Source organism: Drepanopeziza brunnea (assembly GCF_022702325.1).
Source record: "Drepanopeziza brunnea f. sp. 'multigermtubi' strain 214-2 chromosome Unknown ctg3, whole genome shotgun sequence".
NCBI classification, from domain to species: Eukaryota; Fungi; Ascomycota; class Leotiomycetes; order Helotiales; family Drepanopezizaceae; genus Drepanopeziza; species Drepanopeziza brunnea.
In genome coordinates, this window is record NW_027094066.1 from 1,822,886 (window position 1) to 1,841,605 (window position 18,720).

The 18,720-nt window shown below is 47.0% G+C and overlaps 5 protein-coding genes across 6 annotated transcripts; 2 read left to right on the plus strand and 3 right to left on the minus strand.

Annotated features, from left to right (window-relative positions):
• Positions 1–210: 210 nt before the first annotated feature.
• L3040_002667 (uncharacterized protein) lies at positions 211–1,196 on the minus strand (the record flags this gene model as incomplete). The annotated part of the gene is made up of 4 exons (XM_007290520.1): positions 211–504; positions 574–830; positions 1,004–1,078; positions 1,127–1,196. 4 exons carry the CDS (start codon positions 1,194–1,196, stop codon positions 211–213), a joined length of 696 nt encoding a protein of 231 aa, XP_007290582.1.
• A 1,068-nt stretch (positions 1,197–2,264) lies between these two features.
• L3040_002668 (uncharacterized protein) lies at positions 2,265–4,197 on the plus strand (the record flags this gene model as incomplete). Of its 2 annotated transcripts, XM_066155643.1 has the most annotated exons (11): positions 2,265–2,355; positions 2,417–2,461; positions 2,521–2,568; positions 2,630–2,662; positions 2,724–2,768; positions 2,830–2,862; positions 2,924–2,968; positions 3,030–3,077; positions 3,137–3,169; positions 3,231–3,329; positions 3,389–4,197. In XM_066155643.1, the coding sequence occupies 11 exons, from the start codon at positions 2,265–2,267 to the stop codon at positions 4,195–4,197; spliced, it is 1,329 nt and encodes a 442-aa protein (XP_066012623.1). The 2 variants fall into 2 exon arrangements, with proteins under 2 accessions (XP_066012623.1, XP_066012624.1); XM_066155644.1 differs by lacking the exons at positions 2,265–2,355; positions 2,417–2,461; positions 2,521–2,568; ... (5 more) ...; positions 3,137–3,169; positions 3,231–3,329 and having other exon boundaries at positions 3,844–4,197.
• A 2,314-nt stretch (positions 4,198–6,511) lies between these two features.
• On the minus strand, positions 6,512–7,726 carry L3040_002669 (uncharacterized protein; the record flags this gene model as incomplete). The annotated part of the gene is made up of 2 exons (XM_007290518.1): positions 6,512–7,024; positions 7,073–7,726. 2 exons carry the CDS (start codon positions 7,724–7,726, stop codon positions 6,512–6,514), a joined length of 1,167 nt encoding a protein of 388 aa, XP_007290580.1.
• Positions 7,727–9,082: 1,356 nt separating this feature from the next.
• L3040_002670 (uncharacterized protein) lies at positions 9,083–9,987 on the plus strand (the record flags this gene model as incomplete). The annotated part of the gene is made up of 4 exons (XM_007290517.1): positions 9,083–9,158; positions 9,209–9,459; positions 9,519–9,881; positions 9,964–9,987. 4 exons carry the CDS (start codon positions 9,083–9,085, stop codon positions 9,985–9,987), a joined length of 714 nt encoding a protein of 237 aa, XP_007290579.1.
• Positions 9,988–17,249: 7,262 nt separating this feature from the next.
• L3040_002671 (uncharacterized protein) lies at positions 17,250–18,650 on the minus strand (the record flags this gene model as incomplete). Its single annotated transcript, XM_007290515.1, has 3 exons — positions 17,250–17,985; positions 18,032–18,471; positions 18,561–18,650. The coding sequence occupies 3 exons, from the start codon at positions 18,648–18,650 to the stop codon at positions 17,250–17,252; spliced, it is 1,266 nt and encodes a 421-aa protein (XP_007290577.1).
• Between the last annotated feature and the right edge of the window lie 70 nt (positions 18,651–18,720).

Genomic DNA, 18,720 nt, shown 5'->3' on the forward strand with positions numbered 1-18,720 from the left:
AGCTTCAGACGAAGTTTCTCGCCAATGGTGTCTCCTGTCAGAACACCAGCCACCCGCAGATCCTAAGTACTTCGAGATGGACGCGGTAGTCCGGATGGTTTTCAGTAACGGCGAATATGTCTGGCCAAGCGAGGGTGATGTGGCAGGGTAAGAATCTAGCTCTATCCTCTCGAAGCTCATCCCAGCATTGATATCGGCGACGAGGCTCGATTACGAGATGTAGTGTGCTGGCTTAACATCGACGTCTGGCTCGAGGACAGTGCGAAGGAACCCGTCTCCCTCCAAAGCGTTGCGGAGATGAGGTCTGCTCTGGAGGTAGTCGTTGGCGGCATCGTTTTTGTTACTGTGCAGCCAGAGGAAGATGGCGCTTTTGACAGTTGATGAATTGCGCACCCGGAACTTTGTCTTCTTGAATTTGCTCGGGCGTGTGTTGTTGTAGCTGCTGCTGCTGCTGCTGTCGGCCCTCCTCTTGGCATCGGTCACCGAGTTTCTCGGTGGCAAGAGCTATATCCTACTCAAAATCCTCCTCTTCGATGGTCTCATCGCTATCCCCCTGGGTTTTTCCCAGCGTACTGGTCGTATTTTGGCGGCGTATACTGCCAGAACTGCTGCCCTTGGCATGTGTTCCTTCGCCAGAATTCTTGCCTCGTCTCGCACCTGTTCCTCCACCCGTGGAGTCGACTCACTTCTAGCGATACCGGCGTCGGCAAAATCGGCGTCGGTGTAGTCGATGGAAGGGTTTCTTGAGGCGCCACCGGGTCCGTATCTGGACTTGATTATGCCATTTGCACCAAGGATTGCCGAGCGTTTCGCGCTCCGTATGTACCCATCTTCAAGCCAGCAGAGGAGAAATACCGGACCAAGCGTCTGCAGAGATCTTTATTTACCTATCCGCAATGGCCGCGTAAAGGGGGTCGTTGAGATCAATTGGATTCAAAGATTAGCAAGCTGCCAAGAAAAACCAGTGGAAACAAGACACTGGCCGTTACTGTAGACTACTTACTGTTAATCTTCGACAGAGCTTTGGTTGCCTTCTTCTTCTTCTGAGCTTGCAGACTGCGCAACTTTGCCCGATGAACTGTCTTAGCATTCTAGAGAAGATTGGGAATTGAAGGGAAGCTCATACCCGGGCTGCTTGCCACTGCCACGCTGCTCTCCACGGCCTTTTCGCTCGCGTTCTTCTCTTCCGGCGCCATAACTACTGTGCAGGGCTGTAATGGAAAGAGGTTGCTGTTGCTGAGACTAGAATTTGTCTTGTTGGAAATCTGAGCGCTTTCGGGTATTAATCTTCTCCTGTCGCACATGTACAGCGGGGGATCAAGCAGCGCCCTGGGAATATTCGAGCACGTAGACACCGTTCCGGGTCGCCTGGATCTAAAGAGTCCCTTCCATACTTTTGCAGTGAAATAGAAATTGGAGTTCTGATACTGAAGATAGGGTAATGCAGAGTCTATTTATTGTTCGCTATCTGAGTGACACTGCTCCTTGCAAGAAGATATCCAGGACCATTAGACTGCTACAGTGACTGTAACACAAATGTAATGCTCCGCATCTTTAAAGCTCGACCTCTGGGGAAAGCAGAATTCTCTACAATACTATGTTTCTCGAGGTCTCAGGGAGTTTTAGAAATCAATAATATGGCTATCAGGCTAATTCTCCAATTTAATCAAAGTCTGCAAGGTTCTTTCCGAAGCAAATGGTAACCTTCGCTCCTAGATCTCGAGGTGCCTTGAAATCTAGCACAGTATGCATATTCTTCGAGTCACAGGCTTAACAAAGAAGCCCCACAGTCTTTAAAGTGTTTCTCTGCGGTCATGGCTGTGAAAGATGTGCCTGATCTGACGCGCCTAGGTCTCTTGGCGAGAGCTCGGTTAGCAGAAAAGTTCTCGGTTAACAGAAAGCTCGGTTAGCAGAAAGTAGTCAGAAGTAAACAAACTCGGTTAGCATTCTCACGAGAACTTAATGTTCAGCGGCGCCCAACTTTCGTATCTTCTCCATTTAACTGAACACCAGTTGGTGTCCATGATCTTTTCGACTTGAGAGTCAGTGGGGATATAGAGATGAGGCAGGCTCCACAATAACACGGGCTCAGCTTAGCGCGGCGCTAACTAATTTTCACCTTACAAAAAGGCTCCCGCGCACTCAACAAGAACTTCCTCCTCAGTTACATCAACAACAATCACAGTCCATCAAAACCAATCACAATTCATCAGCATCAACCACACTCCATCAAAACCAATACAGTCCATCAACAACAATTCAAGATGGCAACTGACAAGAATAGAAACTCCGGAGAGGAGATCCAGAAGGGCAAGAACAACGATAAGGAAGTAAAGCAGACCACACCAGCTACTCGTAAGTACCCCTCCTGTGACTTGGATTCATCCCTCATACAGTTCGCTGATACTGAATCTAGAGGGCGAAGATACGGAGATGAAGGATGTCAATGAGCCTGTCCAAGGTAAGTAATTCCCTGCGAATTGAAATCATTCTTGTATAAATCGCTAACACGGAATTCAGAGAGCGATTCCAGCGATTCTGATATCGATCTCGCTGGCCCTACAAAGAGTAAGTAAACCTCCTGCGAATTGAAGTCAATTCTTGTATAGATCACTGATACGGAATTCAGAGGACGAGAGCAAAGAGGTTTCTCGGCGTGTCAGTAAGTACCCCTTCTGCGATTTGGATTCATCTCTTGCATAGATCGCTGATACGGAACTCAGAGAGCAAGAACACCGAGTTGAACAATCTGCTTGGGCCTACCCAAGGTAAGTGACCCTCCTGCGAATTGAAGTTAATTCTTATATAGATCACTGACACGGAATTCAGAGAACGAGAGCAAAGACGTTTCTCGGCGTGTCAGTAAGTACTCCTTCTGCGATTTGGATTCATCTCTTGCATAGATCGCTGATACGGAACTCAGAGAGCAAGAACACCGAGTTGAACAATCTGCTTGGGCCTACCCAAGGTAAGTGACGCTCTTGCGCATTGAGGTCAATTCTTGTATAGATCGCTGATAAGGGATTCAGAGGACGATGATAGCGAATCCGATATCGATCTTGTTGGCCCTACTAAGAGTAAGTAAACCTTCTGCGAATCGAAGTCATCTTGTATAGATCGCTGACACGGAATTTAGAGCGATTTCGGAAGATGTCATTGATTGAGAAGAGTACGCACTCATCTTGCACATCCGAGTCATCTCTTATATGGATTGCTAACGTGGCTTTCAGATAAGTCCTATAAGAAAGCGAAGAAGAATGATGGAGCAGACGACACGGCCATTGTTCGAAAAAAGGCTACGAAGGGTGACACAACACACAATAAGGCTGGTAAGCTCCTCTTCTGCACTGAAGTCATGCACCAAGTGGATCGCTAATACAGCATTTAGATAAAAATCCAAAGAAACCGAAGAGAGCCATTACCGGTCGCGACTTGTCCAGAGTCGAAATCCTGAAGCTGGCGCTGAAGCCTGCAGCAGAACGCATTGCTGAGTGCAGTAACGTCTATGGCTGCCACGGCCTCATTCTGTATTCTCTTCGTAAAGGGGGCCGCAGACAAAAAGAGAACCCTTTCCTGGATCCCACTCAGGACGAGCTCGACGAAGCAAAGATCACTCGGGACAAGTTCCCACGCTATGCTACTAAGGGACGCGATACGAAGAAGGGAAGATCTGGTGGTGAGGAGAGAGCTGTTCTTGAGCAAGACGCGAAGGGCGCAGCCTCCAACGTCACAGTGGTATGGGATTACGCTCGCAGTTCATCGGCTGCAATCAGCAGTTTGATTTTAAACAAGGAGATCACAGATTTCCACCAAGATACACCCGATGTTATCAGGAAGTCGGTTATGGAGTTGAACCTGCAGGGTTTGACACTGGGTAGCCTAGCGTATCAGGTTCAACGTCATATGCTTACTAATGGCGGCTGGTCATCGACCGATATCGGTCGATTTGTCTTGCAGAAGATGGAGCTTGCGTACAGCATCGAGGCTAGCACTCTGTACAAAAACCTTCACTCATCCTCAGATGCTGCGATTTACGACGGAGCACTCGATTCAGAGACAATCAGAATTCTGTCGGGGGAGCGAGATGTTTCCGGCCGCAAGGTCGAAGACTTCGAACTTCGAGTTGGTTTCCATATGCTGAGTCCTATGCAGTTCTTCCTGGGAAAATACAAAGAGGGTCTTGGCAGCTCTGATTGAAGCCAAATACTGGGAAGAAAGATAGTGCTGGGCAGGAAGATGGCATCAAGCTTTCGGAGTGAGACCTGCGGATGCGAATGTGGACTTCTTTAAAGACGCCAAAGCTTCATCAAAATGCGACCTGATTTCAAACTCTGTGCCTTCAAACAATGCCTCTAAGTGACTCGGTGATCTGCTGTAATGCCACAATTTTTATGATGTACGAGACATATTTACCTCTAGGCTTTCTCTTGAGGCGGACTTTCTCTTGAGGCAGAGTGGTTTAACTCAGGAGGCTCGCATCCCGGCTGATGTTCGGATTAGCTCGTTTGATTGCTTGAAGTATTCAAGAAGTGATGTTACTCAAGGGCTCGGTTAACTGGCACCAGTGCTTTTTTATTCAGGGGCTCGGCTAACGGGTAATATTCGGACAAGTTCTATCAGACTCCCAAGCTCCATTCACAGATCGCGACCTACTATCAAGGAGCCGTTTAGGAAGTAAAGGTACTCCAAGATGGGCTATACATCATTGAAAATACACTCGCTGCCTCCTGGACTGTCTGTTTACATAGCTGGTCAATGAACCTATACTGTCCAGGTTTACATGGTCGATACTGGGTGGCACAACTTGGAAGTCTTCTCGGCTAAATTTGTCAATGGAGATGGTCAAAGACGGTCAAGGATTTTGTGAGACTTGAATATTAGCAGAAAGGCTTGATAATCACAGTCGTAGGCTTTGCGCTGGTAGTAGAGAAGCTGATGTTTACGAAGTACAACAGGCAGCATCAGTAACTTCCAGCTCAGAATCAGGTACGATACTACATCTTTCCCACACCTAGCGCAGCTGCCCTCCACGAGGCACGCACAGATTCGCTAAAGTTGATCCCGGATGACGGAAACGACATCTTGTATCGAACGTCCAAGACCATCAAGCCTGGCTTTACACCCGCTACGTTTCAGGAGACCGAGTCTGAAGACCAGCAGACCGGCGACATACAAGCTGCTGCTGATACGTCCGCTCAAGAGCAACAAGTCGAAGGATGACATGGATGTCGGAGGGGGCAGTGCTGGAGACACTGGTATAAGAACAGATCATGCCGACCGACATCAAGGCGGGAGATGCTGAGGTCGCCGCGCAGAAGCCCAAGAAGGAACTACATCCCCGGGAGGGAAGGGCTCTGCTCCAGAGGTTTAAGCACGCATTCTAGTTCTACGCACCCATGCCACACTACACCATCTGCAGTTCTTACATGCTAACAACCTATGCGTCTGCAGCAGAGACCAGAGAGAAAACCACAAAGGCCACGAAGACTCCCAAGCCAGCAGCCGAGAAGATCCCAGGTCTCCAGATATCGCAGAGTCGACACTAATGATATGGCTGATATCTATATCAGGAGGAGCTGGGAAGACCTTTCGTACTAGGAGTACACATCTCGAGATCGAGCGATGAATATCCATGGATAGGTAGCGGGATATCGTCGGGTTCGAGTAGCCAGCCAGCTCCGGCAATCTGATGATGACTTGGAAATAGGACACGGCGACCCAATGAGCGGATCTGCGAACATACTTCCAATGCCAAGAAAAAAAAAAAAAAAGGAAATTTGACGGCTCAGAGCTCAGGGCGAGCTCTAATCAGTAATCAGAGAGGGAGGGAGAGACACCAGAAGCAAGCAGGCCACGAAAAAACCACCCGCCATTCGTTTCCGATTCCGATTACAAAAACGACCCCCCGCTTCCCCCCCTCGGGAAAAGAAAAGGCACATGATGGGATAGTGGCAGAGAATTTAGCAGCGAAAATCAAATGGCAAATGGCAAATGGCAAATGGCAAATGGCAAATAGTAGAACGGTGACCAGGTTCAAGCCACCCGCCCCATTTTGTCTATATCTCTCTCTGTATTCATGGAGGAGAATTTTAGGTGGGATCGAGGGATCGAAGGGTGAAAAAAAAAGGAAGGCATACGAGGAAAATGGGAAGAGTACTGGTCAATCCAAAGTGATACTATACCCTACCTGAAGACATGATGACTAGATGGGGTCAAGAACCATGGATAGATAGATCATTTACAACCACTTTATTCCGCGCGGGTATCTCGCACAATGTCTGAAGAGCATGGGAAAGACAAAGGATGACGGGATTAGAGAAGCCTCAAGATGCGAAAATACATTCGCTGAGGAGAGAATCGAGATTAGAGGCCCATTTCCCTTCCAGACGCCAGATACAGTGACCATGTCAGTTTCCACCGGACGCCATTCCAATGCCACCAAAACTAGCCCAAGCAAAACACCGATGCTGAAAAGACTGCATAAACCACCCCCGGAAGCCCGCCAACTTAATTAAGAGTCCCACTTCTTGGGCTCCATACCCTCAGGTGGCTCCGTCTTGAATGTCTTGCTACCGACATCTGACCAGTCCGTCGACAACGAGGTACCATTACTCTCCTGATAGCTCTTCATCATCGCACGCCGCGTATCGGGGTCAGCATCTCTGTAGAGAACTTTAAAGAAGTCATTGACATCGTGCTCCTCCTGATCGTCGTCAGCGCCAACCTTGTCCCAGTTTACTGGTCCATTTTTGGATGATGTTGGGTAGATCGGTGCGGTCTCCTTTGGTCTCAGGACCCCGTCTGGGATGCTGGAGGTTGGCTTGTCGGGTCTGGTGAGTGAGATATCGGGGTCGGGGTCTTCCAGGGAGGACCATTTAAGGCCCGGGAAGGACTTGTGGAGAACAATCTCAATCTTGTGGGGTGTAATGCGGAAGGTGCTCTTGGACACGGCTATTTCGGAGAACAGAGGGTCTATGGAGTACTCGAACGAGCTGGCATTGCCGATTGGGAAGCTGACATGGAGCTGGGGGTTGTCAGTGGTTAGCGGGGTAGAAAGAAGGGATAAACTAACAGTGAATGACTCCATCTTCACTTCGGCGTTCTCCTTGGGGACACCCTTGGCGAATATCTCGACTGTGACCGTCGTTGTGGATTGGTACCATTCCGTTCTGATCTTCTCCTTGGGCGTAGTTGCTGGCGCAACAGGCGCGACCATCCCCGAGGGAGCATTATTTACTTCCGCAACCTGATGCTTCTCCACAGCCTTCTTCTCCTCTTTCGGCTTAACGACCTCCTCGACCTTGTCTGGGATCTCCTTCACAGACTTCTTGTTGCACTCGGCCTCTTCTCCTCCAGCCTTCTCGTAGTCCGCCTTGACCTTCGCCATCCACATCGTCAGGCACTTCTCCTTCGGGTTCTTCTGCATGCACCAGTTGAGGCAAAGTCTAGCATCGCCGAATCTCCCCATGCCATGGAGCGCAACTGCTCGTCGGAAGTGCGAGGTAGCGATCAGATCCCGCTTGCCACGGTTGATGCTGGCGAGGAGCGCGTTGTCCGCGTCTGCGAGAGCGAGCTCGTGCTGGTTTGTTCGTTGGTATGCGGTCGAGCGCTGGATCAGCCAGAGAGGCGATTGCGAGGTCTTGAGAGCGGTCGTAAGGTGATTAATTGCTGCAGCATAGTCGGAGACTTTTAAAGCCTCCTGGCCTTTGGCGGCGTCGGACGACATTTCAAGTGATGATGTTTCTTGGATTGTATCAATCTGTAACCTAATCGAGTTGAGGTCTTGTTTGTTGTCTAAGTTGAGATTCCGCTAGCTATGCTGTCGAGTGATTCTAGCATGGCATGAGCCGGTGCAAATGAATAATTGTGAGTTCCTCCTAGAAAGTTCGAGAAAGAGGGAAGGGAGAGAGGGGATGGGACTGCTGTGAATAACTAAATCTTGTCAGCCTTGTCCGAACTTGTGCCGATATTGATCATGTGATCTCGGTCAAGCTTATGAATACCTCGTCGATCTGTAATATTCGACCACTGCTATTGTCTTGAAACCATTGACCATCCCTTCGCAAGCAGAGAATAATATCTTGCGATATCTTGCGACCTGTCTTAACATCATATCTTTATTTGGATCATAAGTTATCCTTCTGGAAACCCAAATAGCATGAACAGTCTGTCGGCATTCTACTGCTCATAGGGCCCTGACAAGAGCCTTCAAGACAGAGGATCCTCTTGCCAGTGATGTGAGTCAATCAAGATCGAGTTCTAAGAACGTGTGAGAGGTATTACTAGAAAGCGAAAGACCTTCATCTCAAAGCACTATCGACACAGTGGGAGCTAACTTCCCAGGTTGCGATGGACTTCTTACAGCGGAAAAAGGCATGAGCCAAACACGGTGTGTTTTCAGCGGGTTTCCCGCATGGCTCTTGCGGGTGTACCGTATACATGATCGACACTTAGGAGTTACTAGTGTGCTTGTTTCCAAGATCCCGATGATAGCCATAACTCCTAAGTGTGAGAAAATATCGACGCTGCGATGATGCCAGCCGGGCTTGTGGAGCTTCGCAGGTCAAATCAGATTCGTAAAGTAAAATTGAGAAGCCGAAGGATATATGTTGTCCGGCTAGCAAGCCATCCACTTATTTATATCGTAGATTTATAGGTCAATCTGAGCAACACTCAGACTGTGCAAACGCGCGAAGCCATGTCTTGTGGCCAGGGCTGGAAAGAGCATAAATCCAGCGATGACTGAGAATGGGCCAAGAAAAATGACGGAAAGTCTAGCCAGGGAGAGAATTGAAGAGGGATACTCCAAAATCTAAGCCATGCACTTGCAAGCCCGATCAAAAGAAAGGGTGGGCTCTGAGAAACTCGTCTCTCTTTGGACTGGATGGCCAACGCCGGCAGCCGAGACACGCCTCAGATGAGATCTAAGAAATAGATAGACCGGCAGATGCAGCAAGCCGCCCGTTTCCTGAGAACAAACGCTTGAAAATCCTTAGTCGGAATTTGCTCCCGCCGACTTCTCGATCACATTATTTCTTCTTTTGCTCACAAACCCCAAGAAACACCTCAGGGCAAGGCCAGCATGGAATCCAGCTCCTTCTCTGCCTTCAGCGACAGCGGCCCGCCAACACCCACAACGACCGTAGTGGGCTTATTCCGTGTGAGAGAAGCCTAGAGGTGGAGGCGGTTGCTGATATCAATTCGATAGCAGGGCAGAGAGTTGGCGCTGTTCTGGCCGTCAAACGTACAGCAGCAAAGTTCAACCCTGATGGCCCAGAAGTTGGAGAGTTGGTCAGGGTCTGCTCGAATTTTGATACCGGCTGTCATGTTGAGATCCTGCGCAGTGGCCGAAAAGTCTCGGTTCGCTGGGAAATATTCTTTCCGCTGTCGCCGAAAGGAAAATGCTCCTGCAGGGAAGGCAACTGTCGCTGTGAGCTTGCGTATCCGGCAAGCCATTCTGTAAGTTCTGATCTAAGATTTAAGTTCTGATCACACATGTTGACGGCCCAAAAACGCAGTTAAAACCGGAAACCGAATTCACAGCTCAACCGATTGAGTCCACTAAACCTCGAGATTCCCCCGAAGTATCAGATCCTTCCACCTTGGCCGGGCAGCTTCCAGGCGCGATTCTCGTTGTCAAGCATTTGATATCGACCATTGGCGAATTCCACTGCAAAGTAGAGGTAGGAGATCACGTCGAGTATCTAGAAGGACTCCCGGAATCTCCCCGAGTGATTCGTGCGAAGAATCTGAGAACAGGTGCCGTGGGCCGCATGCTTTGGCGCTCATTCTTCCCTCTTGCCGACAGGGAGGTGTGTGCTTGCTTCAATCTCAAGAAAGGCATGTGCCCGTGCATCTATCTCGATTTCGAGAGGTCTGTGGTACGTTAAAATCTCTAGAGAAACTTTTGCCGGCTGCGGTGCTGTTGGGCCTGAAGACTGGCTTCAGCTGACAGGATCGTAGAAATTCGTACAAAACGGAATTTGATTGACGGGTGACAATGACCTGGAATAGAGTTGTTTTAGGAGGAGAGCATTAGATGATGGGAAAACCAACCAGTCGTTTGGTCATGAACAGGCTGCAGTGACAATTTTGAAGGCCGCGCTGAATGTGATATCTTTACATGTAGGAAGTGTGTTGTTATATCACAGGGAGTTGTTGATAGACTAGTCTATGCGTTGTTGTTGTGTTGTATTGATGATGGTTGTTTCTATTGCTACAGTTGTGGGCTGTCCCCTAAGGGGGCAGGAACCACTGGTGCACGTGCCACCCTCACGTGCCATCACGTCCCCGGCCCACAATGGTCGCAGTGGTCCGACAAAGTGTATGTTTGAGCTCAGTGGAAGTAATAGAGCGCGAGTCCAGAGCCTGAAATTTTGAATGTGAAGTCCCACGGCGGACTTCGTTTTCTTCTTGCCGATCGTTGCACCAAGCGATTGCCCGTCGTTGCAGAGATCATTTCCGACTTCCCGCAGAGTCAAGCTCTGATTTCTTTCTCAAATGTCTGTATTGCAATCTAGATGGGTCATGATAGAGCGAGATAGCCACACGAGATCAATATTTTTCAGAATTTTGGGGTCTGTCGACCAGATCTATCAAGCTCCCCCGTGCAGCGCGAAGCACTTGCACAAATCCATATCACCATTGAGGAATTATCATTTTTCATATAACTTTACTCAAACCAAGCATTCGGACAGAACGACTTGACTCGAGCGCAAGTCCTTTGCAGCACAGGCGAATCTGGTTCAAGTAAGTCCAATCAAGCACCTCGACATTGGCTCCACATAAAAGCACCATATAGCCATGAGAAACACAAGCAGAGTAGCCCTAGATCTACGTAGATCTTCCCGTCTCAGCGTACGCATGCTTCCCCTCTGGTCTTCGTAAACTTGCTTCGGGTTGTCGCTTTGAAAAGCTTATGCCTTTCTCAATTGGGCGCTAGCCGAGGATCTTGGACCCCCTTCTATTGTTTACTTTTCTGGCGGTTTTGCAAACCTGGTTTGATATCCTGGGTTTGCTTCCCGTGAGCTTGGATTCTTTGATCGTGACACCCCTCAGGCCTGGATACTGTATGCTTGTCAGGGCAGGGGCGAGGCTTCTACCGCAGGGACTGAATTCTGGATTTCAAGAGCTGTAAACCCTAGGCATCTTCGCTCCACTTGTTTTGTCCTAGCCCAGCTTCGTATATCGCCTGCTTTGACGCTCAGATTCATTGCTTGTACCTGTCAGTGGTGTTCCAATTCCATGGGATGGATCCATGTTCAAATCATTTAAACATTCAATTATACAACCCGCTTTAAGCTACAGCAACGTATGGGATCGCGCCAAGCCCTTAGTTTATGTAAGCGAAAGTCAACAAATCTCAAGGCGTGAGAACATTTACTGCTGATTTCGCAAAGGTCCGTCGATCATTATTCGCAATCAATCTAGGCCTATGGATACCGTCTGCAGACCACAATCCACCAGATACCTAAGATGGGGAGCTGTTTTTTTTTTTCATTCTTCAAATTCGGACCTAGGTTCTGGAAATGGTCTGATCACGATTTCAAATATCAAAAATGCCCTCAGGGTCTTTTGTTACTGAGTGCCGTTATGACTTCAAAGAGAATAGAGGCCCAATAAATCCCCAGACTGATAATGAACTGAAGCATAAATAGCTAAACTTGAAAGTCTAGATACCACCGTCTAATTCCTCGGATTGGCAAAGAGAGTCTATTCTGCCGAAAACATATAGGAAAGTTGCCAGGCTTCACTTAAGCTACGTATACCTTAGTCCCTCTACTAGAATTTACTTGAATACTGCCTGGATTTCGCATACATGTAATCGATAATCATACTAAAATTGAATAGAGAATCCGCCCCGTTATCAATTGCTCGTATTCCAACGGCTTCTTACTATTTTTTCGATCCAGAAAGTTATAAATATACCTCATACACAATATTTGTCCTCGTCAGGACAATGCGATAGCCTCCGCAAGGTAAAGAATACAGTCAGACAAGGAGCGATTCACAAGGTAAGCCCTGAGATGGATTTCGTATCACTGATGCAAGGACTTGAAAGCGGGAAATGGCTTACTCCTTTTACACGCCAAGTAATCTAGTATCTTGATAGCATTCTTCGTTGTCACTCTCGGTCTTTCTGTCACTTCTCTCAACTTTAAATTACCGTCGGCTATTGAAGTACTCAAGTCCTGTTGCCATTTTCAACCTGCTAAGCTACGTATGGTACACTGGCTAATGTGAAACGTGAATTATGACGGTCAGAAGCCTACTAGCGCAGCCGAGATATTGATCAAGGTGTTTCTTAGAACTATGTCTCAAGTTTTGAGAGAGAAAAAATTTGACATACAATTCTCATGAATGAATGCTTTACTATATTGACTGCATGCAGCATGATCAGTTGCAAGAAGCTAAAAACCACAACGCAGTTCAGCATTCACGAATAATCTTTCAAATCATCTTGTGGTATTCCTGTAAAATCCTATCATTTATATCGCTAGCGCCCACTTCGGATTATAGAAGAGATCCGCACATGCCACTATATAAGAAAGAATAGTAATACTACAAAGCCAAAGCATTTTTCAAGCATCATTTGCCCCCCAAGTTTCAACGCTCGGGTAGTCAATTTCTCCTTCAATATCCCACTCCTCCCAATCATATGTTTCAGCCGCATATGCTTCCAGCGCTTGCAGTGAATCATAGCATCTAGACCATAAACCCAACTCCGGGTCATTTACCATGTCCCTTGGAATGAGCATCTGTAAATCAAAACCGAAATCTGCGATCCATGCGAAGCGTAGCACTCTCTCGGGTTGGGGGAATGTTGGATCTTCTTCGAAGATATAATCCACAATATACTCTTCGTCTCCGAACCATAGTTGTATGGGGACACGCATTGTACCCCAATATACCTTATGGTAATATTCTGGGATGTATATTTTGCGCGCCTCTCTAATCCCATCAGTATTCGCTTCGACAACACAAAACCAGTTGTTTATTTCTGGAAGATTCTCCCAGTTACCAGGGACTCTTGCTATTTGGATTATTAGCTGGAAGTAATAATTGACGATTTATGAATATAGATTAATTTACTTAAACGTAAGCCAATTCCTAATTGAGTGAGTCTTCTTTCAGTCGGTCCGATCAAGGCATCTCTTTGTATCATATTATTCTGATTGATTCTCATGGCTTCTTGCTACAATTCGCGTAATCAGTCTAAGCTTATATTATATAAATCACATGAAACTTACTTCTGGAACTACTCGAAAGCCGATAACCGTTCTTTGTGCTTGAGCTCTATTAGAGAGAAAGCTTAAAGCTAGCCATATCGCGCAAAAAGATGTCGATAACAGCATGATTGCATTTGAAAATATCCGAAATAGTTTTATAGGTTTTTGAGAGTTGACGAAAGGAAAAAAGCATGCAATAGAAGAAGACAGTAAAAGGGATTGTTTATTCACCTTGAAGTAGGTGCAACAAAGAATATATATCTCTCTTTGATTAATTCTTTGTATCCTTTATTATATTCAGTTTGAAGATACTAGCAACTAGTAAGTATATTTGTCTTTTTATTTTTATATCGAAGATCATCCTAAATTCTTAATACTCCCCCCCGCCATAAATAAAAGGCAGGATCCCAAGGGTGGCACGAGCCAAAACGCAGCAGAAATCTACCTATCCGTGCCACCTTTGGGATGCTGCCCTTTATTCAGAGGGGAGGAATAGCACGCTTTAGCCTACGAAGGACTCGAAGCATACGCTAGAAACAGGTCGGATCCTGCGTAAAATACCAAGAGACGGATCGAAAAGATTGTAGTAGCTCTCAGGTAGTAAATAGGCAGCGCACTGACTGTTAATCGTCGGTTACTCGTGCGGCCAGAAAGTCTGTCTGTACCCATGCCGGAAGATCATCCCAAATACAAGTAGTACGAAGTCGAATTTACTAAATTTAGGCGGAGCCAACCATACAGAGCGTTGCAACCCCCTTCGCCAGTTTAAAAGGATCAACACATGAGTACGGACGGTCTAGCCGCACGAGTACTTTGATTTTAATTCTCAAGTCGGCACCACGGGACATCCAGCGACACCTAATTTTCCCCTTATAAAATTGATAAAAAATTAACCACCGATCATATCGTATATATTTCGATATGAAAGGATGCCACGTACTGACTCTAAATTTTAACCAATCAATATAGTCCTAATTGTATGTAGTTGATCTGATATTGTGTTGGATTAATATTAAAACTGTACTTTCAGTGTACTTTTAACATATTAGGTCCGTGGGCTATTAAGCTCAATAGTAGTAGTAGTCATAGTAGCAGTAGTAGTAGTAATATACTTTCTAAAAGCATTTTATAATAATGTACGCCGAGCTTACTTTCGTCAACTATTAAATACGTATGGCTTTACGGCGAGCCTCGATCCGTTTAAATACAAATATCGTTTTTGTTATCGTAAAGCCATAAAAGCTTGCGTTCGTAGCTTTTATATAAAAGCCGGTATATTTGCGAAATGCTTTTTCGAAAGCGCAATACCGTATTTTCGATTAATCGAACTAAGCTTTTCTTATCTTATCTCTTGAATCCGGTTTATTTTCATCGCAGATCCTTTTAATCTTTTTAATCGATATGCCCGATAAGTATAGATCAATCGGCGTGGTATTCGAGAAAAGGGAAAAGGAAGGCTCGGAACCGCCGATAAAAGAAAATCTCTTTGAAAAGTCGTCGCATGTTAATGATTAAATTGCGGCTTTTCAGACTCTCTGCCGCAAGAGAGAGCTAAAGGGTCGTAGAAGGCACCTCGTATAGGTAAAGAATCGTAGCCTCTCTGTTTGTGCTGGATAGATTAAAGCGATGATGATTTATAAGAGCAGCTTTGAATAATAGCGATTTTGAGCTTTACAAGTCAATGAGTCAAGGATGGAGCAAGGAAGAGTCAAGGAGCGAAGGAAGACACGATGGGTAATAACTGATTTCGATACTGTTTTACTATGCGTATATGTCAGAATTGCCGTGTAAATACTAGAATAAGCGAGGAACACCAAAGCCGAATTTCCTTTTAAAGTACAATTTCTGCAACACCAATATTCATTTAATAATGATCTCCTTCTGCACTGCAACTAAGCCGATTATTTCCTGTCGAGCTATGGTTGATTCTTTTGTTCAATTGAAGTTATAGTTGTTTAGATATTCGAAGCGGACAAGTGAAATTTGATTATTTAGCACAAATACACTTTATTCCCAGAATCACTCTTCCTCCATATTAGCGAGAGGGACGACGCCACGAGGTATATTACATTACATATAGTTGTATCAAGGACTTCTACCCGCTTCTACGTGTATCAGACCAATAAACCGAAGACAGCTTTCGGCTCGAGTGTTCAGACAAGTGAGTTGCAAGCATTCAGGAGGTGGTTTGAGATGTATTAGAATAAATTCATTATGCTACCGATATTACTCTTTGCTGTCAAGAATTCTGACGCTGTCGTTCCAGATTTGATAGTTATGCTTTGCCGAGAATTTGTCGCAGAAATCATAACCATGCCTGCCTATAGATTCTACGTAATGGAGAGCAAGCCGGTAGAATAGTCACGAAGCTGTTTCCGCCTTACAGAAAGGTGCCAAAAGACAAAGACCCCTCCCCCCGTGGAGTATAGCTTGATGGCTTGATACGAGATCCCTTCTTTACGGATATCGATAATATCCTAAAGGGTTATATATACCTCATATCCATCTACTCTATTGAATAGCAGGAGTCTAGTTGACAGGTTTTGCGAAGGTCATATCTTGAAAGCTATAATCACAAATCAAGAACTTGTTTCACCACTCTTATTCAATATCTGATTAAGAGAGTTCCTTTTCGTCTCAACAGCTCTTCCCGCCCGGCGGACCAAGTATTTGAAAAACTTTGTCCATCTCCAAAAACACGGCTAGTGTTCACAGTTCTGTTGGTCTGACGCTGATCTGATCAGAGGCATGCGAAAGAATGAAGCACCTTCGCCCCATATACACCAACTTCCTCCCGAACGACCATGATTTTGAAGAGAAGAAAAAAAGAAAATAGACAAAAAATGGCCAGAGCCGCACTCCACATTAGGCCTCGTTTGCCAATACTCCCCAGCTCCATCTCCAAGCAGCACTATCAAACCAAACTCTCGCCATCAAAAACATAAAGTACCACCGAAAACAAACCTTAATCTCCAGCCATCAAACATACCTACCCCCAAGAAACAACCCAGACTGAAACACCCAACAATCTCAACATGAAATCGCCAATGAACGCACTAGGTACTCAATAAACCCCGGCCCGAACCCCGAGAAATTCACGATTCCACATCTTGACACCCATTCATCCTACGTATCGGCAGCTGTCGGTACAGTGAGCCACCACGCACAACAGCTCCACCCCTTACTTAATCCAAGGATTGATGATAAACAACCAACCCATCCACGACGCTCACTATCGCACTCCATTCCCTCCTTGTTCGTCATCTCCTACAGTACCGGTACCATCCAAGAGGTCCGTAGGCAGAAGTTGTGGTCAGCTTTCAAACCCCTCCCAAAGCATAGTCTATGTTTGAATGCTCCAATCTCCACTTCATGCATACGTGGAGAAAAGGAAAATCTTCTTGAGCGTAGGATTCAAGTTGTTAATATAGGTAGTTCCGCATGTTCCATCGCACCTCTGTTTTGAGTCGTGGAAGTTTGTAGTGAAGATCGTTGCTCTAGCACTTGGGGAACGCGTGAACGGCCGACTCGAGGCTCGGTGAGGTTGAATAAAATGGAATAAAGGCTTTCCGGCGGCGCAAGTTCCACCCGCGAGGCTTCAACCGAAGGGAACCAATTCATTTTTCAACGGAGGTTTTTTACAAAGATTATCTGCAGCGCGATGGATGGATTTCATGAAGACCTATTTATTTCCAACTGACTGCTCGGGCGAGCAGAACCGATTGCTTCCCTGAGCTTTAGGATGAAAATTGGAATGTCTACGCAAGGTCTACTTCCTAATTGTTTTGCTTCCTTACAAGTCACTTCGAATAGGATTCTCTGATGGTTGTGATTGCCTTCTAATATATCTAGAGTTTAGCCCAACCATATGAACCATCCGCATCCAGCACATGTGCAACGTAGCCCATTCTTCCGAACCAAACGCCCGCATGGTGGTTATGCACCAAATCATATCATGCAAAATCATCCATTCATGTGGCTCATCTTCCATCATAAACCTTTGTTCCACCAGAGATAACTCTAAGTCCACTTCTGAACAGCATTGCCACCTCGCTTGAACTCAGCCATCTCGCCTAAGACTAACGACTTGTCCGTATGATCCTTATTCGGGAACGTGGTAGCCAAGACCCAATCTCGCTCATTGTTTTCGCGAGCAGCGGAATTGACAAAATCATAGATATCGCCAATCGTGTTGGTAGTGTTAAATCGAGCGGTGAGTCTGGTACCACTTGCAAGCTGAATACGGAGAGTAACGGTCGGCTGGGAATCATCGATAGCTGGTGCAACAGGGCCAACATTCGAGCTAGCAGCAGTCGGAGCCGCAGCAGGCGCGGTACTGGTCGTAGAAGCACCAGGGGTCGGGCTGCCCAGTCTGTTACCGGATCCACTGAATGGCTTGTAGACCTTAGGAGGGGCCTTGTAAGCTTCGTTGTGCTTGATGAGCTGGACGTCGACGGGCTGATCGGGACGCACGCCCATTAGGTGGAGGGGGGCTCGGCCGGTGCGGATCATTTGGAGGTCGGCGGCGTTTTGGGGGTCGTCAAAACGGTGGAGAGGGCCGTCCTCGACGCTGAAACCATCGGTCCAGAGATGGAGAATGCGGGTTTGGGTTTCGCCTACTTCGGGGGCTTGGGGATGAGGATCGGGGATGACTTGAGAGGGTGTGTCTTCACCGCCGAGGGTCATGCCGCTGCCACGGAATCGGGATGGAGCTGCTGCTGATGATGAGGGTCCACCGCCTGGTCTGGCCGCGTTTCTGGGGGGGTATTAGCTGGGTAAGATGGGCCGAGAGGAGTACATACGCTTTTGCCTTTTTAAGGATATCGCTCACAACCTTTCTTGGATCATTACTTCTCGATGGGGGATCCTGAACAGCCAGTCCCGATTTCTCTCCACCGGCAAACAGATCTCTAGGCTCCCCGTCAGGATCAAAGTCCTCGTCGTCCTCGTCATCGTCATCATCGTGGCCGTGGCCGTGACTTCCAGAACTTAAAGAGCCCAGCGTAGCGATTCCTCCCTTCTTCTTTGGCTTAGCAGAGCTCGAGGATGAACCGACAGCAGGGATGGATTGCGGTGCAGGTCTGCCATCAAGAGTTCGCGGTCCGGTGTATTCTTCTTGTTTGGGTTCAGCTCCTGCCATCTCTGTATCCTCGCCTGCCTCTGCCTCTGGCTCGTTCTGCTCGAACCATCCCGTGACTGCTTGATCGAGATCCCATCCATATGCTCGGAGGCATGTCTCGGCCTGGAGATATTAGCCTAGGTAGGTACTTGTGTGTGTGTGTGTGTGTGTGTGTTTGTGTTTGTATGTGTGAGAGAATAGGTGAAGCTTACAGCGTCGATTTGGGCGTTGGTAATCTGGATGAACTGAGTGATAGCTGCACTGTGTGTCAATCGCTCCTCCATCAGCTCCGGGTCTGCCATAATTGCGGTTGCGGTTGCGGTTGCGGTCTTGAAGTGTGTTTGGGTATCGAGATGTGATGTGAAGCAAAGA